General features: G+C 37.8%; 1 protein-coding gene across 3 annotated transcripts in view; it reads left to right on the plus strand.

Moving 5' to 3' along the window:
• Positions 1-24,954, plus strand: part of LOC306866157 (erbin-like) — a 92,104-nt gene that overhangs the window by 64,401 nt on the left and 2,749 nt on the right. Inside the window, exons 10-24 of one of the 3 annotated variants that reach the window (XM_079411220.1) lie at positions 1,533-1,605; positions 3,423-3,552; positions 4,111-4,226; positions 4,707-4,776; positions 6,497-6,596; positions 8,755-8,906; positions 11,905-12,078; positions 12,176-12,331; positions 14,660-14,777; positions 14,944-15,127; positions 18,253-19,714; positions 21,420-21,518; positions 22,668-22,724; positions 24,295-24,468; positions 24,735-24,827. In XM_079411220.1, the coding sequence (XP_079267346.1) occupies positions 1,533-1,605; positions 3,423-3,552; positions 4,111-4,226; positions 4,707-4,776; positions 6,497-6,596; positions 8,755-8,906; positions 11,905-12,078; positions 12,176-12,331; positions 14,660-14,777; positions 14,944-15,127; positions 18,253-19,714; positions 21,420-21,518; positions 22,668-22,724; positions 24,295-24,468; positions 24,735-24,827 (3,158 nt within the window). The remainder of the gene's footprint in view (positions 1-1,532; positions 1,606-3,422; positions 3,553-4,110; positions 4,227-4,706; positions 4,777-6,496; positions 6,597-8,754; positions 8,907-11,904; positions 12,079-12,175; positions 12,332-14,659; positions 14,778-14,943; positions 15,128-18,252; positions 19,715-21,419; positions 21,519-22,667; positions 22,725-24,294; positions 24,469-24,734; positions 24,828-24,954) is intronic. The other 2 variants (XM_079411218.1, XM_079411219.1) reach the window with 2 other exon arrangements.

Here is a 24,954-nt window from a genome sequence, read left to right on the forward strand (position 1 = left end):
GCCCTTGAGGCTCTCTGTGAAATAATACCTCCCAGCTCAACACTTAATGAAATCCAGTTTAGAGCTCAGAGAAAGGGCCACAGAGGTGCTCGACGTGAGCAAAAAGCAGAGTTTTTGCCTTTCATTGCAAAAGCTTTCCATGAATCCAATGCACTTTTGGTGTCTTATGACATTTATGATGCTTTTTTTAGCTAGATTTAGCTATTATCTACCACACCGAACTTTGCATGAGAAGTAGCTTGTTTTAAATACAAAGCGTCTGTAATCTGACCACCATCTTTAAAGGAATTGTTCACCCAAAAATGAAAAACAATTTTGACTATAGAAGTCAATGGGGGACCATCGACTGTTTGATTGCCAGCATTTTTCAAAATATACTCTTTTATGTTCAACATAAGAAAGAAACTCAAACAGGTTTGGAACGGCATGAGGGTGACTAAATGATGACAACCTTTTACATTTTGGGTGAACTATTCCTTTAATATGGTGAATCTGACCTTTTTCACCTTTGGTTTTGACCGTCTCGAATGTATTGAATAATTAATATCATTAAACCTCATAAATTTGATATTGTATGTGTAATTGTGTAAATTTCATCATGGCTAAAACATCATGGCTTTTAATGAATTGTTGTTATTCAACTAATTTTAATGGCCAAAAACATAACATTTAGCTGTCTCTTATAATTTTGTATTCAACCCTGTTACTGCGTATTTTCACCAAAATAAATACATAAATTTAAATGTAAACAAATAAATCATGGCACCTAAGAAGTAACATAATTTGGACCTTTTCTACAGTATTGCATGAAATAATCTCATTCATTGCAATGCTGACTGTATTTGTTAAGCTCAGCATTTCAACCCTGTAATTTAAAGAAAAATAGATCTTCATATTCATATAACTTAAAATATTTCTTTAATTTATGGGAGTCAGTCTACCTCTGACTTCAAACCAACATTTGGTTATAAATTATTTCAAATTTTCAACCCTGTTACCCATATTAATGTGTTTTTTTAAATAAAATTTATTAAAATTATATAAATAAATAAGTACATAAATATATAAATAAAATATAATGATACTGCGAAGTTATCTGTTCAGTAATGTTTATATAATCTGTATGGCTAGAAAATTGCACCGTCATACCAATAAAGGTTTTAAACATCATAAGAGATCCAACATTTTGGTAACAGGGTTGCAAAATTCATATGAAATAGAAACTAATACAGTTCTTACAATACTTTGACCTCATAAGCTTGACAGTCAATATTTTTGACAGTTAAGCATCCCCTTTCACTGACCATATATTGAGAGAGGAAAAGTTTAAGGGAACTTTTGCATCCTATCTGTGGAAAGTGCTGAATATGCGAGTGTTTAGTCTGTGAATCAATTTTTAATAAATTCTTCAAGATAGGTGAGATTGATGGTCTCATTGTCTAGATTGAAGTGGATATGGAACAACCAGTTTCTATCTGCATGTATAAATTGCCAATTGCAATACAAACTCTCTCTCTCTCCTCCCCCCACAGGCTCACTGAAAAGACTGACCACTCTGAAGGTGGATGATAACCAGCTCATGTACCTGCCTGACACGATAGGAGGGTAAGTGGAGCACCATTTTAAACAGAAACCTGATGAACTGCACTTAAACCGTGACCCAGTTCTCTTTAACCCATGAGTATATTCACACTAAATTTGCATACTTTTTCATGTTTTCTGTGCTGGTTGTGGTTTGAAATCTGCAGAAATTATATAAATATTGTAAAATGTGTCAAAGTGAGTTGCAAGCGGTACATGATAGCTGAAAACAGTCAAATAGGTCTGAGTGTCACAAATTACCTCTCAAAACTCATGATGCATTTCAATGAACCCCAGAGAAATAATACTTTTGCCCATGTGATGATATATTAAATAGTCAAACCAAAAATTAGTTTGAGAGTGAACGCTGTGAATGAGCAAACCCGTAAGACACTTCATGATACAGACAGAAGGCTTTGTAGTACACGTCCATATGGGCTCACAGAGAGGGATCGCTTTGCTTTGTGTGTGTGAGAGAGAGAAGGAAAGAAACAGACTGTGTTATCCATCAAATAAGAAGCCAACCGTTGTACCTCATTCCCGCCACCTCTTACTTTGAGCTTGTTTCCAAACATGCCGGTTATCCCTTATGTCAGATTAGGTTTCCTAGTCCGGGGTTAAGAAAATATGCCAAGAGGGATTATGAAAATGTGATTGTGAGGATTCTGTTTTAATCCCAGCCTGGACTGTAAAGCACACTGATTAAGCATGATTCATTTTTCATTAGTACCAGTGTCTTTTCCCATCACACTGATATGACTGAAGTATTTCACTGTATAGTGACTGTTTGAATATATATCTATATTTTTTATGTGTGTGTTTTGGAAGCATGCCTCCCCATTCTTTGGTGGGCCAAACTTCTGTCCATGTGGGGGTTTTTGGTTGTTGTTTCTTGTTTTTGTTTTTTGTTTGATTTCTTGTTTTTGTTTGTTTAGTATTCTGTTTGTTTCATGTTTTTTGTTCTTTTTTTGGTTTGTGTTTTTGCTTTTTTCATGTTTTTATTTTTGTTAGTTGTTTTGTACTGGGGACGTTTTATGTTATAAATTATAAAAGACATTTGATTTCACATGAGCTTTTTGTGACATTTAGATTCTGAAACTGGCATTAAATTAATTTTGGATAATTACTAATCTCTGAAATATGACGTGTAACATGATTGATTAACGTCATTAAGTCATAATCCGTTGGATGTAGGTGTTGTTTTCAGTTTAGCAGTGATCAGTGTCTCTTCCTCTGCATCGTCTCCTGATCTCTCTCTCTCTCTCTCTCTCTCTCTCAAACATTTGGCATAAAAAAAGTGTTTACTCAGTCAACCAATTCCGTCAACAATTTATATATTGGGGATAAAAAAAGATTTATTTTGGTGGAGGACAGAATAAGCACTCTAGTGAACACAGACAGCTGGTTTAATTGCCTTCACCATGAATCTTAGCCTCTCGCTTAGTTTTCAGGGCTACTTCAGGACCAAGATTGAGGTCCACTGGTTTAATGCCGTCCACTTTTTGTTAGTTACTCCTTGCAGTGTTTGCAAAACTTTATAAACAGTTGCGCAACCGTTTGTTTCATAGAAATGAAAATCTGATTCAAAAATGGCTTATTCAGCCTTGGTCTTTTCATTGGTTTTATGATTTATTCAGCACACCGGCATGTTAGTCATACTAGAAAAACACAATGTTAATAAACACAGAATCAAGGTTGTTGATCGCAGACCCATCTGAATAGAGGCCAGTAGGGCATGATTTCTTATAAAACACATTTATATATTGCATCAGTAGGGAGCTGTTGAGTTTGAATAACTGTTAACAGCTTCGCATTTCACATGCATGTCTTTTCTTCTGTAGACTCACGACTCTGGATGAGCTCGACTGCAGCTTCAATGAGATCGAGGCGCTGCCGTCCACCGTCGGCCAATGTGGGAACCTGCGTACGTTTGCTGCAGACCACAACCTGCTCACACAGATGCCTCCAGAGGTCAGTCCGGTCCTGGCACCATGCATTTAAGGCAACATCAAATGCTGTTTAACTTCCATAATATCTCATTTTTCAAAGTAAAACAATATTGTGTTGATAATAGTTCAGGATGGGATTTAAGTTTGATTTTAATAGCTATAACGTAGTCATTACTTTGGCACCTGTGCAATTTGTTGCAGTAGCTTTCTAATTTGTTTTTGTCAGTCTAATTCACAAAACAGATTGTTCTTAATAGATTTTTATTAATGATTTAGTCAGACTGATTCGTCAAGAACATGATTCAACATTTTTAATGGAGAAGTATTTATTTTGCTATTAAAAATCATGTGAAATGCTCCACAGATCTTTCTGGAGGCAAAATATTTAATTAGATATTGAATTGTTTCATTGAAATTAACCAGATGAAAAACAAAAACAAATTCTCACTGCTGCTGTCAAAACGACTCCTACAAAATGGTTCAGTCTTGACCGAATCGATCCTGCAGTCTGATCAAAGTGTCCTCCTTGAGGCTGTGCATCTCAGTTGACCCTTCATGTGTACGTTTGTGCATCTGACAGATGGGCAGTTTGAAGAACGTCACCGTTCTCTTCCTGCACTCAAACAAGCTGGAGACTCTGCCGGAGGAGATGGGCGACATGCAGAAACTCAAGGTCATCAATCTCAGCGACAACAAGTACGTCCAAACATCATATCATACGCACGTACACAACAAACTGCAGCATATGCTAAAACATTACCTGCTGATTTCTACGAATCATTTAACTTTTATCCAAAATGACTGCATTTTTCAAGTCGTATTATTAAATCAAATTAGCACATTGTTTTGACCCAACAGTTGACACTCTTCATGTACGAAATCTTTCAGTGACAAGTGTTTCCAACCTGGCCATGCAGCTGGTGGCTGTGAGAGCCATTGACTTTTTTTCCAGAGAACCACTTAGCACATTTGGCTGGGATTCAACAGGCTGGAAAATATAGCTCTATTTTCTGCTGTATTTATCAGCCTTGATGCACATTATACCAGACTCTTTCTCTATTTACTGTTCTTTTATTGGATTATGTCCCTTTTATTTTATTTCAGCATACGGTCATCCTCACTTATTTCTTATGCGTCGTACAGTAATCTGGTTTCTGCTCTTGTCTTTTTGTGCAGGTTGAAGAACCTTCCGTACAGCTTCACTAAACTCAACCAGATGACTGCGATGTGGCTGTCTGAAAACCAGGTGGGCAAAGTTCAGATACACAAGGCATAATATACAGTCATTAGTGTGAAATAAACACCAGCAGAATGATCAAGACTGTTTTTTTTTGCGCTAATGACCAACTGAATGGAAATGATCTTGCTTATTACACAACTACTTGGCTACTTTCTAAATAAGTAAATAAATGGATATTTTATTGTGTGGAACAGGGTTCCCACGCTCAGCGACAAGCTGGAGATGTAAAATAGTTATTTAAAGGTGTGAACAAGTCATTTGAAATTGGTAAAATCTAACAAAGTTGTGAAATTTTCTGTTATAGTTATAATATAACATAGGTAACACTTTAGGGATCAATTCTCTGTATTAACTAGTTGCTTATTACCATGCATATTACTAGCATACAGGCTGTTTATAAGTACTCATGAAGCGCATATTAATGTCTTATTCTGCATGACTATATTTTAAATCTTAAAAATCTTAAATCTAAAATAAAATTAGATCTAACTGAAATGCTTTGGAATCACAAAATGAATTGTGATTAATTAATATATCAATGCACCCACTATCTGTTAATTAAAAAATAAATCAATCTTTGTCATAATTACAGCATAAATACCATTAATATCTCAGAATGAATATAAAAATATATATAATATCTTTTTATATATTGTGTTGTACTGCTGAGACCTTTCAGTAAAAAACAAAATTTGTTAATATATTATGTAATGGATTAAACGATTTAGTAATCAAAAACAACTGGAAAAGAAATTCATTAATCAGAATGTGAGGAAGAAAGTGCTATAAGACTTGAAACTAGCAGCTATGAAAGAAATTGGTTGCCTGGGAAAGCTGTCAATTATATTTTAGCCGTGTGTATAAATAAATATTTCATTTCTGAGATCCGCGCAATAAATTTTCATATTTCACAGCATCACAATAATCTCATACACAGTCGCTTCCCAGAAATACACTTGGAAAGCTTGTCCTTTAGCGGGGTCTGTGCTGTTGGCAGAGTGATTTGATGTTCCCATCAGAGCGTGTGTGGGTGATCTGTAATTGAAAGCATGAGCGATTGTCGCAAGTGGCCATCGAGCCTTTGACTAATGCTTATTGAATATAACAATCACCTCCACTCCCACATGTGCCTTCAGCCCACCTCTGAGGTTCAGCACAGCACAGAGTTTATCTTAAGATATTATATTAATTAAAGGAATAGTTCACCCTAAAAATTCCCTCATTCTCTTTTAATTACAAACCTGAATGGCTTTAATGCTCGCAAGCTCTGGGCCAGATTGCGGTCAAATCTGCATTGTCGTGGTATTTGCTCTCAAGGAAGCAATAACTGAGGCTAATTCAGCTGAATGCATGAGAACAGCGCCGCTATGAAATAATAAAACACTGGTAGCGCATCTAATCAGCGTGAGCCATATGGTAAGGGACTGCCAAAATCTCTGCAAAGGTTTCTCTGCTGGAATATCGACAGCTGATGAAGATTGCACTGCAAGATGAAGGTGGCTCGCTGTTCTTTATTGATTGTAATGTGTGGTTTTATAAAGCTGCATTTGATTAAAGATGAGACGAGTTTAAAGCCAGAGCCGCATGGCCTGAATCTGTAATGAGAGCGGTCCAGACCAGCAGAGTCCTCATGCTGTGTGTGTGAGATGGGAAATGTCATACTCAAGGCATCTAATGGAAGTTTACAAATCACTGATCCTGTGTTTTATTTTTTGTCTTTCTCCAGTCGAAGCCCCTCATTCCCCTGCAGAAAGAGGAGGATCTGGAGATGCACAAGACTGTACTCACCAACTACATGTTCCCTCAACAGACCAGAACTGAGGACTGTGAGTATCTAGTCATGCAGAACCTGCAGCTGTCGCACCCTCCTGTCACTAGAGCTTCCCTGTTTGAATATATGCCTTTTTTTGGAATCGTTAAGTCAAGATATAGTTGCATTAAGTCAAGAGATAGATAGATAGATAGATAGATAGATAGATAGATAGATAGATAGATAGATAGATAGATAGATAGATAGATAGATAGATAGAATTTAATATTATTACAATTTAAATTAACTGTTTTCTATTTGAATATATTTTAAAATGTAATTTATTGCTGTGATGCAAAGCTGAATTTTCAGCATCATTCCTCCAGTCTTCATTGTCACGTGATGCTTTAGAAATCATTCTAATGAAAAAAAAAATCTTACTGACCCTAAATTTTAAAATGTATTTTATATATTCAATATAAAACGGATATTGCAGTCAGTATTTTTAAAAAATATTTATTTTTGCTTTTTGACACAATAAATATTTATTAGATTACATAATAAAATGTGTATTTATTTATTATTATTATTGACATTTTAATTATAGCTAATAAGATGTTCTGGCTGAATTTTATTTATTTTATTTTATTTATTATTTTTTTAATAAATGCACCAAATATGCACTTCTATTGTCTTTCTCAAACTTAAATAAAAAAAAATTAATATTTGCATATATTAGTGCTGTCAATCGCATCCAAAATAAAAGTTTTTGATTAAATAGTATATGTGTGTACTGTGTATATTCATTATGTATATATAAATACACACACATGCATGTATATATTTAAGAAAAATGTTACATTTATATATTTAATATTTATATATAATATAAATATATACATGTAAATATTTTCAAAATATATACTCTGTGTGAGACACATTACACACATATATTAAGTAAATAAAAACGTTTTTTGGATGTGATTAATTGTTTGACAGCACTAGTATGTGTGTGTGTTTATTAATTAAATTTTGTAGAGCTTCAAGCTGTGAAATCAACTCATTTGGCATTTTGCAAGTGAATGTAATGTAGAATTTTGCTGCTGTCAAAATAAAACAACAAAAAATTTTGAACCATTTTGCAATTGTGGTAACACTTTACAATAAGGTTTAATTTGTTAACTTTAGTTAACTACACTAGATAAGATGAACTAACAATGAAAAATACTTCTAAATCATTTATTAATCTAATTCTAATCAAAAGTTGTATTTGTCAGTATTATATAATGGACCTGACCAAGCATTAACTAAAAATGTATTTGCATTAACTAATGTAAACTAATGGGACCATAGTGTAAAGTGTTACGGCAATGGTAAGCACTGACATTGAAACAAGAAGCAAAGTTTAAACGTTTCAGAGTAGAATTTCCAATTTTTCATTTAGATTTTTACAGTAATTGTGATGATTTAAATGCAGCCTCAGCAGTCATCTAATCTAATAATTTCAAAATGGCTAAATACTGACCAGTTAATATATTGGTGTATCACTCAAATCAGTGCACCTCTGTGTAAAATATATAGTTTTATAGAAATTCAAACTTATTTAAAAATCCTAACAGTGTCAAATGTCTACCTGCAGCCAGAGCTCGCTCATGTCACTGTTTTCTCTCGGTGAGGCTCGAGTCTGCCAGTGTTGCTGGGAGTTTCGCTGTGCAAATTACAAATGGGCGGCTTGCTGGATTCCAGAGGGGGAAGAGATTAATAAGTCTTAACCTGTTTCCTAGCAACCCCACTCTAAACTCTTCAGAAGGCAAACGCACCGGCTCTGCGGCTCTCTGGAGTCCGCTTCAGTTTGTTAGCATGATTGAGCTTTAGAAATGGTCTGAAGTCTGCGCGCCTACATGACAAAGCACTCTCCTGAACCCAGACGTCTTGCTAAATGGGCACTCAATACAAATAAGAATTGATGTGAAGTCTGTGCTGCCCACCGAGATCAAGCTGCAGCAAAAAAATGCAGTTTAATTCAAGTTTTTACTGTTTGTTAATCCACGCAGTTGAGAGAGACTGCATTAGTGTTTTAATGATTTGATCAAACTGAATCACAGAAATGAATCAAAACAAACTCCACACAGGATTTGCTCTGAGGTCCTTGAGCCCATCATCCATCACCCAGCGATGGCAGTGCTGTTGTTTTGATTGTTTGGTAATGGTTTCCTGGCTTCTCTCTCTCACAGATTTGCCCAACTCAGACAGCGAGAGCTTTAACCCGTCTCTATGGGAGGAGCAGCGCAAGCAGCGGGCACAAGTGGCGTTCGAGTGTGATGAGGACAAGGATGAGAGAGAAACGCCCCCGCGGGTCAGTTCCCACTGTCCGCTTCTGTCCAGGGTGCACTCTCGATTTTCTCTTTCCCTTTGTGCATGTCCTGCGCCATCATATCACCCATCTCACCCCCTTGTTGTTTTGTTCTTTCCTAACCAGGCATTGCACACCTTCATTTTTTTATTTATTTTTTTACATACTGAGTATGATTTTGGAGCAGTGTGATTTCATTGCGGATGGAGCTAACTTGCACATCTTGCCAACAAAAAAAGCAAATAATTATCAAAATGTCCTTGCAGTTAGTTGATTGGTACAGGTTTAGCATGTTAGATATGCTGTTTTTTTCATTGCAAATGACATACAGCAAGTTAAACACTATAAAACATTTCTGTCATTATTTACTCGCCCTCATTTGATTTCAAATCCTTATGACTTTCATTGTTCTTTGAAACACAAAAGGAGATATTTTGTGACTATGCTGGCTCCTCTTTTTCATGCAGTTATTATTAATGAGCTTTGAATTGATGCTAAAATAAACTATTAAATTGATTTTGCTTATTGAAATTAAGCTGAAATAAAATTCAATATATTATATGAAAAATTTAAAGCTTAAATGAAAATTAGAAATGTTGACATTTCAGTTGCAACTAACTGAAATTAAGTTCAAGAAATGAAATTGAAAGCTAATTATATTATGAATTTACTTCATACACATACATGTGTATATACTACTATATATTTCATTTTCATTTTATTAAGGATAACCCCTTGAGATGAAACATCTCATTTTCGAGGGGGTCCTAAAATAACATCAAACAATTACACACAATTACAAACTCGCACATAAAGCTCTTCAACACATTCAACCAACCAGTCCCTCCTCTATCCAAAACATATTCATATAAACAATATAAAATACTTTCAAAGTATTACAGGAGAGAACCTTATTTGGAAGAAGAAAAAAAAAAAAAAAAAAAAATCATATAGAGAAACATTTGCATTGATCACAGGATTGTAAATGAGTTAACAGGGCTGACTTAAAAAGTGAAAAAGAAGAGATGGACCTTAAGGAACAAGGTAAACTGTTCCAATCAGAGGGAGCTTTAAATTTAAAGGCACGTCTTCCAACTTCTTTTAAAGTATTTGGGACAGAAAAAAATAGATGATCAAGGTGTCTCAGGCCATAAGTTGATCTATATGGGACTAAATATTGCTTCAAATAAAAAGGATAATTAAAAAAGATACATTTATAAACAAACTGAAACCAATGTAACTGTCGTCTGGCCTTAGGTGATAAAAGATTCAATTGTTGATACATATGACAATGATGAGTTAGAAACGGACATCTCAACACAAATCGACAGAGACTGTTATAAACAACATTTAAGGGTTTCAGGCATGATTCTGTTGTACTCATATAAACAAAATCAGCATAATCAATAATGGGAAATAATAGCTGAGTTACAAGTCTTAATCTAATCGGTAGTGAGAAACAATTAATTGAACGATATAATAGTTTTAAATTATAGTTTACTCTTCTCACTATAGATTCAATATGAGACCTGAAGGAGAGGCTAGAATCAAGCCATATACACACACACACACACACACACACACACACACACACACACACACATATATATATATATATATATATATATATATATATATATATATATATTTATTTATTTATTATTAATAAATACTCTTAACAGTGTATAAATAATACTAAAATGACACTGATTCAGGACATTTTTGTGAACTGGATCAACTGAATCACTGAGAAGAATTTATTCATACTCGTGTTTCATTTACAAATCTAGCAACACTATTCATTCGTCAAGGGGAACTAAAGTGGATGTCAGGATTTTCTGTAAATAACAGCTTAAATTTCTGTGTGTTCATCACATAAAGCTTTGTATGCCTTTGAAAAGACTTGAGAAATGTAATGCACTTGTCACATGGACCACATTTATGATAGTCCTGTGGTGCTTTTTAAAAGCTTCACTTTCAATCATTATAACTGTATGACAAAGAGTGACCGGCAGAGTTCAGAATTTCTCCTCGTGCTCCACAGAAGGAAATCATTCATACAGGTTTGAAGCAACATGAGAGTTAGTAAATGATGACAGAATTGTCATTTTTGCGGGGAAATTATTTCTCGATTTCTTGGCTGCTTGAGGGAAAGCCGTTTCAGTGGAACAGCCTCACCTGGTTTGTCAGCATGTCATAGCCTGCGCTTCACTGCATTGCAGTGGAAATCTCATTAAAACGCGAACCCTGACTTGACTCCTGTCAGAAAGTGAAATGGAAGCCTTCACTGTCTCAGGAGCCTCGAGCGTACAACGTCAACCTTATTTCTTCCTTCCACCCCTGATCTCGCTGATATTACATACTCGGTATCTCGTTCCCTCCCTCTCACGTCCTGTCTTGCACCCCTGATGACTCAATATGGCTGTCTGGCTTGTCTGCTGAGCCAGGAACACATGCAGGCTCCCAAGCTGTCTGACAGAGCATCACTATCGGCTCTCAGAGCGCCAGTGTGGCCCTGTCTGGCCCTTCGAGACCAGCCCTCCTTGTTGTGGGTGTTGTAAAAAGCTCGCCAACACCTTTTGAAATGAAACTGTATTGGTGTTTGGCCAGGGGTTCAGCGACCCTCTCTAAAAACTGGCCTGTATTTCCACTGGCACTGATGTCACTGCAAATTTGCTACATAATCTGCCCAGGAATTAAGTTTTTATTATTTATCTATCTGTCTGTCTGTCTATTCATTCATTCATTCATATTCATATTTATAATATTATTATCCATTTTATTCATATTATTTATAAATACATTGTTTTATTTTAGAATTTTTGAAGAGAATTTGGAGTTTTAAATAAATTAGTTAAAATGCCTAATATGTTTCATGTAAAAAACACCATGTTTTCATGTAATATAAATATAAATGTAATAATAAATCAGATTTATCTTTAATCTTTATCTTTTATTATTTATTACAGGTCCTATTAACTTCTCTGTATTAAATTCCTGTAGTAAGTCAACTGTGTCTTTGTATTTACAGGAGGGCAATCTGAAGCGATACCCCACACCGTATCCTGATGAACTGAAGAACATGGTGAAAACGGCTCAGTCTGTGGCTCACAGACTCAAAGAGGATGAGTCCGGGGACGGGGCGGGAAAAGAGACCAGGGGCAGCGAGAGGAACCATATCGGAGTGCAGGACGTTGGTGTGAAGGTTGGATTTTTAAATAATTATTATATTGATCTGTTGATTATGTAAAGAAGTGAATCCTTGCTCAGATTTTGGAATAACCCTGAATTTCTTGGGTCAGGTGATTGAAAGTCCCTGCACTAATGGCAAAGCTGTTGCCAACAGTCATCAAAATTACGAGCCAATAGATTCATTAGACAACCGAAGCACTGAAAGGATCCCCCTCAAGACCTCTGACAACATGAGAACTATGGTGAACCATGATGATACGCTTGAGGTAAGGCATCAAAGTGTCAATATTAAAGGGGTCATATGATGCGATTTCAAGTTTTCCTTTCTTTGGAGTGTTACAAGCTGTTTGTGCATAGATTAGTGGTGCAAAGGGGTGGAAAATTTTGTGCATAGATTAGTGTTGCAAAGGGGTGGAAAATTTCCAGAAACTTTCCAAAAATCCCAGGAAGATTCCGAAAAATCCTGGAAAGTTTCCGAAATTTACTGGAAATTTTCCAACTTTTTGCAACCCTATCATAGATAAGATCCCTGAAGTTGCAAAGACTAAAGTCTCAAAACCAAAGAGATAATCTTTATAAAAGTTGACTCTGCCACGCCCCCCTAAAACGTCCCATTTAAACACGCCCCCACATCTCTACGTTACGATGTGGGGAGATTTGCATAACACCGCCCAAATGTATACGTGAAAGTACTTTGTTTGGGCTTCCAAAAGAGAACAATTAGAAATCAGTGGTTAAGTTGTATTTACAACACTGTTCCAGAGCAGTACAACACAAATATTTGAGTGTGTGCAGCACATTTTACTGAGGACTATTTCCTGAACTTGGACGCTACAATGTTGGCTTGCACAAAGGCTGATTTTATAAAGTGGGGCAATTCCAACTTTGCAAGGACAGTCTGGCGCTTCTGACTCACAGCCTGTAAGTACAATACAGTACTTACGATTCCAACGCAAGTTTTGAGCTGTGTAGAGTAGTGCTGCTTGTTTGTCGCTTCTCCGATCACAAATGCAGACATTGTAATGTTTACACAGCGTGATGCAACGCGACATGTAAAAAGACAGTATAAGTCATTATAATCAGTAATTATGTCCCCACTGGATGTAACAAATGTCTCGTTTGTAATAGGGGTTGCACCGACTAGTCGACTTCGGTGCTCTGCCATGATGCTTTTGGCTTGACATCGACTAGTCGCTGGTCCTATAGAGGGTGCAACAGTATAAGAAATCCACATTTACGCTCCGTTTCTAAACGGTTAAAATTACAAATTAAGTCATACTCTGAAAGAGCTCCACAAGACGTGTGATTATATTACTGGATGCTCGAAATTGGAGAATGCACGTTTTAAACATCTTATTGTACAGGTAAATTAATCGCCGTTCTAATCTAATGCGCTGTAACGCACACACAGGCTTCAGACAGTAGCGCGTGCAATACATCACACGCAGATCGCACGCACAGAATCATTCAGCGCGGAAATGTATTGTCAACACTGTTTTATTTCTCAATAAAATAGCTTAGAAACTGAAAAGTTCAAGCATATATTTCTTAATAACTAAATCCCACAGCTTCACTGCTAGTAGAGAGACGCTGCCAGGTAGAATTAATTCACACACGCTCTCACTATTGCGTTCATTCATATGTAATCTTTACTGTGCTACTTATCTGTATCTGATTTAGAACGAGCAGAAATCTGTGAGAAATATAACGACCCAAAGGCGAAAGAACTGATAAAAATAAGCTGTTATAGGAGCAATAGCAAGTCGTGAAACGCCATCACAAAGCGGTGAGGGGCGTAACATTTCCGTCTCACGCTTGAGGTGTTCGGCCAATTACAACGCACTGGATAGCTGGCCAATCAGAGCACGCCTCGCTTCTCAGAACGATGAGCTTTGTAAAAATCTACGCGTTTCTGAAAGGTGGGGCTTAGAGGAACAACAATAATGTACAGTATGTGGAAAATAATGTTTTTTTTTTTTTACTTTAAACCACATAAACACATTGCATTACACCAAATACACCAAATAATGTTCTTTTTAGCAACATCATATGACCCCTTTAAATGCTATGAATATGGTTTTTGAATCAAATTAATTAATAAAAAAAATAATTGACTCATTCTAGTGTAGTTTCAAACCTATAAGATGATGAATGTGGACCAGTCTCCAAAATGACAAAAAAGCACATTAAAAGTAAAAGCAGTGTAAAAAACTTAACCACAATTATACATATAGCTTCAGAAGAATACAGAATTAAGTCTTCACTTGTACTGTAGCCACTGGATTACACTCATTTGACACAGTATACTATGTACATTTTTTCTGACTCTTGCTGAAAATTGGATGCAATAAATTAAATTAGCCACTGTCACATATTATTCTCTTACTGTGAGTGGATGTGAAGTTCTTGTCAGGACACATTTGCTCATATTGTATTATGTGTGATTTAATGATGTTAAGACATGCTGTATAATTATAGGGTACATCATTTAAACAAATGAATATGAAAATGAGTTCAGTTTACCACTATAGAAGCAGGAGGAAAATTGTACAAATTAAATTTAAGCTTTTGATGTGATATGGTTGTGTGGTCAGGACTCAGAGGAGCTGTCATCTGAGGAGGAGGAAATGAGGATAGCCGAGATGAGACCTCCACTCATTGAAATTTCCATTAATCAGCCCAAAGTAGTGGCCCTCAGCAAAGACAAAAAAGGTAAAGTGATATCTGCCTTATTCTCTCACTTTGCTTAATATCAATTAATAATTCTCTCATTAACATGGGTAATTGTTTCTCAGAATAGTGTAATAGAAAACGTGTAATAGCACTGTTGAAACTAAAACACAAATGCAAGTGATGTTTTTCCTGTCTGGTGTTGTAGATGATGGGAAGGATGCAGACTCTTTGCTGGATGAGACGGTGGCCAACAGTAACCAGAACAACAGCAACTGCTCTTCACCATCACGCATGTCTGATTCAGTGTCCTTGACCACAGACAGCAGTCAGGACAACTCCCTCTGCACCCCAGAGAGAGAGTCAAAGATGCCTCTGGTCCCCAAGAATAGGTACAAACACACAGAATACACAAAAATGTAGTAATGAACAGGAGTGTTTAACTAAATGTTTCTCTATGGAAAAAACTCAAATGCAATGTAGCGGCTTCTACAAAAGCACTTACATTACCACATAGTAACAAAAGTCTAGAGTTATTTTGTTAATGAAAACTATGACGAAAATATTTGTTGACTAGCTTTTTCCTCATGACTAAAACAAGACGATGATGAGACGACAAGGTCAATAAATGATAACTGCGACTATATTAACATGCAATATCATTGATGATAAAAGACAAGACTAAAATGTCCTTAAAAAAATAAAAACTACATACATAACTCTTTATATTCATTGAAAAAAAGGAGACAAAATATTATTGCGGACTGCTGTGCACGTGCCAGATATCATGAGTTCAAATCCCCAAATTAGAGCTTCTCTGTTAAAGGGACACAATTTCTGCCCAGTGTTAAGCTGAATTTTTGCAGTCTGACAACCATGCACACGCGCTCAATCTTCATTACGGAAGCGCTGACGATGATCTGGAAACACAGACAAACAAGTAAGCTGGAGTTTTGCACTCTCCATGTGAGATGTTCGGCTTAAATGAAAGTGTCATTCAGCCAGTCTGTGCTCTGTCATGAGATCTCGACTATTTTGTTTGCGATTGTGGTTGCTGAATAAATGCACTTACTCAACTGCTGTTGTTTTAATAGAGAAACATTGCTATTAGGAATATAATACATTTAGTTTGTTTTTACCAGTTTTCATAATGTAGACAGAGTGCATAATGCAAGTCTTTGATATTAATTTTTATATTAAATAATAGGGATGCTCCGATCAGGATTTTTGCAGCCGATACAGAGTACCGATTTCTTGTCATGGTGATCGGCCGATACCGATGCCGATTCTGATGCTTCAAGCATTATATAACATATGTAATAATATTATATAAATAATCATAAAAATTATTCCTTATACAGTGAACATTTAAATATTCCTTTAAAATGGTGTTTATGCATAACATTATGTATATAAGGGATACTTAATATAAGACCAAAATAAATGCAAACAAAATGTCTGATGCAAAAAAAAAACAGAGATGGGTCGCATTTTTATAGCCTTCAGACTTGACCTGAAATGACTCCAGACTTTATTCGATTCGAGGAAAAGGACTTGTGAATATTTTAAAAGCAACTCGAGTTTTTTATCCTTAAATACTTCTATAAGTGCATCCGCACCCCGGCATCCATCCGGACTCCGAGCCGTAACAGCAGCACCATTTTAAGTGAGCGCATCAAAACAGCGGAGCGGATCACATTACACGCGCTCCAGGTCGTTTATGGTAAATATCTTTCAGTGCTATATCCTCTTATTTTTATCTAAAGCTACACGCTTTATTAAAACTCTTTCAGCTCCGTGCGCTTTCTCTCTCCGGATGCGCGCCGGTGCCAAGTTCAAGAGCTGCCGTGGTTATTTTAACAACAACAGAAACGCGGTGAGAGGCAAAATTATAGATTACTTTCACTAAAATACAGCAGAAAAAAAACAATGCTGCAAATACAGTTATTTTTCTTACTATTTATCTATCTATAACTTATGACTCAAACCAGATGTAACAAGATGTTTCTGATCTACATTTAGCAATATATACACACACACACACACATATATAAATAATTGTTGTTAGATGGCTGGAATTTAAACTTTGAAACTTATTCTTTTCTGCTCAAGATGAGAACGTTTTGATTATCCAATGTTAGAGAGAGGACAAAACAAATAGAAACATTTAAACTTCAATATGGCGAAGTCTGATGTAACTCATAAGGTTTAATGCTGTCCAATATAAGACTGAAGAGGAAAAAATAAATATTTAAACATTTAAGCTACTGAATGAACAAAACGGAGTAGTTTCACGGTTATCCACGGGCGCTGCGGATAATAAGCGGGTCGGGTAATAAAAAAATGCATTGTGATTATTTGCGGGTGGGTCGCCGGTGGATAAAATAAATCATAAATTATGCAATATTAACTAAATTTTTTCATTAGGCAGACGATTTCATTTGTGTGTGTGTGTGTGTGTGTGTGTTCACCTGATCGGGAAGTTGCAGTGACAGAAACGGTGACATTCCAGATAAAGTTTAAAGGGAGTAAAGCCTCTGTTAATGCTATTGAGTAGGCTAATATGTGTATATATATATGTGGCCAAAGAAGATATTTTGTTTTATTAATAAAGGTTAGAGCGGCCGCGATCAGCTCCGGTGCCCATGCCGTAAAGCCTGCGCTCCACAGACGCGTGCAGTGATGCGCAGATTAGCTCTAACGTCACTGAATCTGCTGTTAAAAATTAACCATACATTCATAGTATCATAATGCAAAACATACACGACATATAGCGAATTTTTCATTGTTTCTTGAACTGTCATAGGATTTCCACACTGGCGGTGTCCCCATGCATCATATACTACGTCGCCACGCGTTGACGTCATCAAATTGCGATCGGTACATGAGATCGGCCAAATGTATGAGTACCGATCGAGTCTTAAAATGTGAATATCGGCCGATACCGATCTCTGGCCGATCGATCTGAGCATCCCTATTAAATAACCTATAATAAATCAGTACACTAGATGTCACTAGAAAAATGTGAAGTTTCATTCATCAAAGTTTTCATTGACTAAACCTAGACTAAAATTTACCCCTGGTTTCACAGACAAGGCTTAAGGCTAATCCTAGACTAAAATGTAAGTCTGAGCTGTTTCAACTGAAAGAAACTTGCAGTGACTGATCTTAAAATATATCAGTGCTTTTGGTTTGTCTCAAGATGCACACCAGTAATGTTTTTTCCTAAGCACATTTATAAAAATTACTTAAATGTCCCAATTGAAATATGGCCTAATCCTGGTTTAGTCTAAGCCCTGTCTGTGAAACCGGGCCTTAGTCAACTAAAACTTGACTAAACAAAAAACAGGACAAGGTTGACTAAATATGATGATAACTAAAAGGTATATTTGACACAGGATTAAAAATAATTTAAAAGACCAAGACTAAATTAAAAATGGCTGACAAAGTTAATGTCTGAAAGATTTAGCTGGAGTCTTGATTTTGCTCAAACTTGATTTTATTCCCTCAAACTCAGACAAGAGGATGAAAACTTCAACCAGCTGAAGCAGATGGCCCCTCTACTCCAGAACTGTAATGGCTCTGAGATGTCCCTACAGACCATCCTGAAGAACCAGCAGAGCTATGAATGCAAGTCAGACCAGATGGCCGACTACAGTCTCTCTATGGAGGAGAGGCTTGCCCTCATTGAAAAGGGCATAAACAACGGCGTGGCAGAACAGTACAGTAAGTGGGATCAGATCAACATGAACGTGGCCAAATTCCCACCTGACAACATGGTGTTGTATGAGGATCTGGAAAGGACCAAAAGTCCCTCAGCCAAGGAGTCCATGTCAAGCAACAACAATGCCATGGTGTCACTCGAGAACCTTGAGAATGGCAATCGGATTCAGAAAACCCAGTCTGGGGAGAATTTTAATGGCCGAACGGATCAAGTTCCCTTGCGGTATGAGTCGACGAGGACCGTCTCCACAGGTGTAACGGCTTTAAGCGACATGAGTCTTTCTCGTAGCACAGAGGAACTCTCGCCAGAGAGGAAATGTCCACCGGCCCCAGTAGTGAAATCTCAGAGCATTGCCAACATGGATGGCGGAGGAATGAAGCTATACTCCATCGAGGGAGAAAGCCCCCCTTACGAAGTGGCTTGTGCAACCAGAACATCTATAAGCGGCGCTCAAGGCCAGAGTATCGTCCGCTCCAAATCCGCCTCTTTGCTAAACGACCAGCCATTGCAGATCTACCCTGGTTCCTCTGCATCATCCTCTGACCTCTTGTCCAGCTCCCAACCTCCGATTAGCAGCGCCCGCTACCCCACTGGCCCCCCTCCGCAGTACAACATCCAGTACGCCAGTAGCACTGTGCCCAAAGACAACTTGTGGAGCCAACGTACTCCCGTGCCTCCCGAGCAGCCCTACCTCCCACCGCAGCACTCCCTCGCCAACACCAACTACTCCAACCGCAACAACGCCCCCCCATATCCCCAGCCCCAACAGCGTGGCCCACCCAAGACCCCAGACATGTGGGCCAAGGAAAGGATGCTGCCATCTGTTGGCCAGCGTGGCACCTTGCAGAGACAAGGTAGCGGTTCCTCTGGCAGCCCCATGTGCATGCCAGACCCACGTCGCATGCCAGGAATGGAAGGAGAGTACATGACCTACCGGGACATTCATGCAGCAGGACGTGGGCCTCTGCAGATGAGCCAGGCGCTCCACAGACCCTTGTCCGCCCGCACGTACAGCATGGACGGACCCAACGCTCCCCGGCCACAGAGTGCCCGGCCCCCACCTCATGAGCTTCCGGAGAGGACCATGTCCGTCAGCGACTTCAACTACCAGCATGGCAGCCCCAACGAGAGACCCAGCATGAGGGTGAAGTCAGAGCACTCGTTGCTGGACGGGCCAGTCAGCAGAGGCGGCAGGGTTCCAGCAGACTGGAGGAATCAGGTCATGAGACACATCGAAGCCAAGAAGATGGAGAAGGTATGGTCATTTTTTGGACCAGTTTTAAAGTTTTATTACATTTCTGTTCCTGAAATCCCCCCTTCTGCTGGGATCAGGATAATCCATTTTTTTGGGGGATCAAAAGTATCCCAATCTTACTAAAATATAAACACAAACTGAGGATTTAATCCAGATCAAAACTAAGATTTTGTGATCTAATCCTTTTTTTTTTTCTACTTTTGAACAACCCATTTTCAAGATTTGATCAAGTCCGATGGCCAAAATTCGATCAGATTACTGTACTATCTGCTCTAGACATGAATGATACAAGTATGCAGTTTGTTGAGGAAAGGTGTGCTACTACTTTTGTAATCGATTGGACTTGCAAAGTCCTTCAGGCTCAGGAATGGTCAACTCTGGTCTGTTGAGTTTAGCTTCATCCCTAATCATATACACCTGCAAAATGTATCCCATGTCTTCAGGATTGCTTGAAAATGTACAGGCAGGCATGTTTTATTTGGGATAGAGCTAAACTCTGCCAGACCAAAGTTGTCCATTACTGGTTTAGTGCAGGGGTCTCCAAACTTGGTCCTGGAGGGCCGGTGTCCTGCAGAGTTTAGCTCCAACTTTCCTCAACACACCTGCCTGGATGTTTCTAGCATGCTTAGTAAGTCCATGATTGCAGGTGCGTTTAATTAAGGTTGGAGCTAAACTCTGCAGGACACCGGCCCTCCAGGACCAAGTTTGGAGACCCGTGGTCTAGTGGGATTATATAACTTTGATCAGGGGAGTCCAAACCTGTTCCTGGAGGCCACTGTCCTGCAGAGTTTAGCTCCAGCCTTAATTAAACACAGCTAATCAAGTGCTAAAAACGTCCAGGCAGTGTGTTGGAGCTGGTTGGAGCTAAACTCTGCAGGACGGTGGCCCTCCAGGAGCAGGATTGGACTCCCCTGGTTTAGACTTACACTGACGAAGACACAAACCAAATCTAGGGTTCAGAATGTCAAAGTGCAGCGGTAGAGTTTAGCTTCAACCTTAACATATCTAAACCAACTAATCAAGGTGTTCAGGATTACATAAAAAAACAGGCAGGTGTGTTGGAGCAGGGTGTTTGGCTACCCCATTGAGATTTGAGGATGGGCTTTTTTAATTTGGGCTAGCACGCAACAACATAGTAGGGTGCTAAAAAATACTCAGTGTGGCCAAAATCACATACTGCCTGAGTAGGTACTGTATTTGAAAAGGAAAGGACTTCATGACTGTAAAAAAAAAAAAGATTTTTCTGGACGTAATAGGTCATCTTGGTACTTTTTGCCTACTGTTTTATAAATACTGCGAATTCAGAACATATTGCTCTTTTGACTAACTGTTTTCGCCTAATGTATAGTAGAAAAGTAGGCATATTCGGACACAGGGTTAGACCACCTTAGCAAGCACAGAGCAACAACCTGGCAACCACTCACAACCTCTTGGCATCATAGTGGCAAGTTTAGCATGGGCACTCACAATCTAGTTTCTGGACCTCACCTCCAGCATTAACTGCATGTATATGGTATTATTTATTTTCTCTCCTCATAAAAATGCTCCTTACACAGTAATTTTCTGCATGTTTTTATGTGGACATTAACACATTAACCTCCTCTAACCCTTGCATGTTTCAAAGTGTACTCATGGTTACTGCATGCTCACATATGTCATCATTAAATGCATGTGTGTTTGTGTGCATGTGTTGTCATGTGTTCAGAGCGCTCTCTCTCGGTCTTTGGCCACTCTCATTGGCAGTCAGAGCTCTCTGGCCTTTAGCGCTCTAGACGGATGGCAGATTGGAGCTCATGGGCCCAGCGTGAGTATCGCCCAACTGAGACCTCACCTCCCCAAACTCCCAGAGGCACAGTGGAGTCTCTCTCAGTTCCCAAAGTGTCATCCTGTCTGCTTGCAGTTTAATCTGTGTATTCCCAGCGAACTGAGTTGCATTTGTACTTAACAATATCTGTACAAGCTGAACATGTTGGGTGTTTCCCAACCCTGTTCATGGAGGCACACAAACAGTACATGCTACTCAAACAAACAAACCTTGACCTGAAAACAAATGGGTCAGATAAGGGAGAGATCTGATTTGTAATTCTTATGTTGTTCCAAACCCATACAACTAACTTTCTGTCATTAAATACAAAATAAGATGTTTAGCAGAATCTCCAAGCTGCTCTTTTCCATACAGTTCTGCAAAAACTGGCTCTTGAATAGTCAACAAATGGTCTCTAAGCAGCAAGCATTGAACAGAATGGCCCTTTTGGAGCTCAAGACCCCCACCCCAAATGCATCTTTCTCAGTTTATATCCAATGTCGGCTGGTTTGCACAATTGCTGTTTCTCTTTGGGTTGTCTAAGTAATAGGAGGTTAAGAACATTCCTAACCACTAAACCATATACACTAAAGTCCTGGAAACAAACACTCTTTTATTCTGTCTGTGTGTATGAATGCACAGTCTGCGCTTTTAGCTGAAAGGCTCATGAAATCTGTTATGGAAAATTGTATGCAAATATTTTATGAAATATAACAACATTTTTTGTAATATTGACTCCGTAAACATAATGGCTGATTCACCTAGCTGATTAGAGAACTAAAAGTAAACCTTCCTCTTAGTTGAAATGACAAAGAACTGGAACATTAATCTTGACAAGCTTATGAAACATATTGGGAATTCTGCATTTATGGGAAATGGCTGCAGTTCCCAGGCCCAATCACAAGTGACGTCCAGCCTGTTTCCAGACAGAGTCTTTATTAGACAATGTATGTGCTCATTGTTTCACCTTCGGTTTCACTCCAGAGTGTTTTTAATCTCATCTTATTCTAATGTAGCTGTATGTTTTAATGCTGTAGTAGTCCACTGTAGTTAAAAGTAATCAAAATACAACCCATAATGGCTAAATAAGCATCATCAAATACGGTACACCCTTAGCTTGTTGAGACATTTTGTGCTGTTTCCCTGCAGGACGATGCCTTCAGTCCTCACGGACAACAGGGCTACCATATCGACACTCTGAGAAAAGTAAGTGCTTTTTGTATTTGAAAACGTAGAATTGTATCAGTGTCACTTGGTTTATCGAATGCGATGACATTCAGATGTTTTTAAGTGTGTTGCTACATGTACACACAATGAATGCGTTATGTGGTGATGTTCACGAATAACATTTAAACTCTTGATGAAATCCTTATGAACACATCCTATACCAGCTTGTCGGAGGTATATTGCGCTAATGAACCGGATTGAGATACTGACTCAGTGGGGAAGCCTGACTCTAGCATTGATTAATTAGCTCTAATTAACAAGCACTGCTTTAAAGAATCATCAGACGTGTTCTAATGATAGCTGAGCTTTCTAGCACATTAAAATGTGTTCACCACTGACTGCTATAAACACAGGAAAGAATCTATAAATCTTGTAATTGCAAATGTAATTGTAATTTAACTGGCTATATTTCTTAAGCTTTATACATTGTCTAACATAATTTATTGGACTGTCCTGCTTTTAATATATGTAGAAAACTCTTTTAAGAAGTGAACTCGCTTAAAGAGTTTAGTATAATTTTGCCAGAAAAAGAATTCGAATTTTTAATCATATGCTAATGTAAAAAATCGTGTGTAATAAACTTGTTTGTTTGCTGTTTTTTTATTGTATTTGTTATACTTTAATTGTTTTTGCCATGAAAATAGCCTAAGATGCTGACATGGCATTAAATAAAAATATACTACTACTTTATACTTTCTTTTTAAATAAGTTTGTATTTTTGTATTTATATTTTATTTTTATTTTTTTGCATATTATTATCTTTGTCTGTCTTTGTCTCTCTGCACCTGTAATAAAACCATAAAGATACATCTTGATTTTGTTGATCATGTTATAAATTTACTAACCACTTGATACAATTTTATTTTTGCAGTTTTGTGCCATTTAGTTTTGCTGTGTGCCGTTTGTACTTGGTGCATGACTTTCAGACCTTGTAAAAATGCTATTTGTTTCATTGCTCTCTTAGTCTCTCTGGAAAAAAACTAACATTTAAGTGAGGTGGATTAATTAGAAATAAAGCACTAATTAGAATTAAAGGTCTAAAACCATAATGCTTCAGTCAATATCTTGGATTTCTTGTTCCTCTGATCAGATTCATGGTCAATTGTTTACTGGGAACTTTCTGCCCCCTGGTGTCTGGAAAATGCATCACGTCGTAGCAGGACATATGCATAGAAAGGACAAAGGACCATCCTTTGGCTTTTATTGAAAAAGCCCACTAATGTCTCTCTAACTCAATTTCAGTGATAAAAAAATGTCACAGAAGTTAAAACTGAATAAAGCTTCACTGATTTCTATTTGCTGTCAGTGAAATGCATGACTCTTCCATTAAAGAGGACAGTTCCACATCACTGAAATCTCATACATCTGCAGCTATTGTATCTCTCAAAGTAGCCTCTGTTTAGTCCACAGGCCTGTGCCAAAACCTGGGAGTTGTTTTCTCTTTGAGGAGACTGATTGGTTGGCACTGGAATTATGAGACATCATCAGATGTGTGGTGATTTAATGAGCAGAAATACTAAGTGCATGTCTTGATGGTTTTATCTGTCAGGTGCCTTTGATGAACGGCCAGATGTGTCCTCCTGTGAGATCTCCCATGAGCTGCGGTCAGCCACCGATGGCCCGGCACCCCTCACGAGAGCAGCTCATCGACTATCTGATGCTCAAAGTGTCCCAGCAGCCCCCGGGCCCTCCACGGGTCCCACACGAGACGCTGCAGCAGGAGGTGCGCACATTTCTGGACCATCATGTTTGAACCCTGTTTGCTTTAATACTCGTTCCTGGTTTCATTTCAAATAAATTATTATATAAATTGTTTTTGAGATCTATCATTAAAAAGCCTCTGAAATTACATTATTTCTTTGACATCACCTAGATTTGGATAATGTTAATTAAGGTAGATATATATTTTGGCACCGCTGTAGCCACTTCATGTTGACTGATGTGTAACTGAAGCATTGTGGGTAGTGTGACACGTGCGTCTGTCTTCAGCTCCATGTGAAGATTGAGAAGAATCCTGAGCTGGGTTTCAGTATATCAGGAGGAGTGGGTGGACGTGGAAATCCCTTCCGCCCAGATGACAATGTAAGTGTTTTTATTTTATTATTATTTTTAATGTGTTAAATTGCTATTTCTGGAGCTTTAAGTCTGTCTGGATCATTAGGTTAATCTACTTTTTTTTACCATAAAAAAACACCATGAACTTAAACTG

The sequence above is a fragment of the Barbus barbus genome (assembly GCF_936440315.1).
Source record: "Barbus barbus genome assembly, chromosome: 47".
NCBI classification, from domain to species: domain Eukaryota; kingdom Metazoa; phylum Chordata; class Actinopteri; order Cypriniformes; family Cyprinidae; genus Barbus; species Barbus barbus.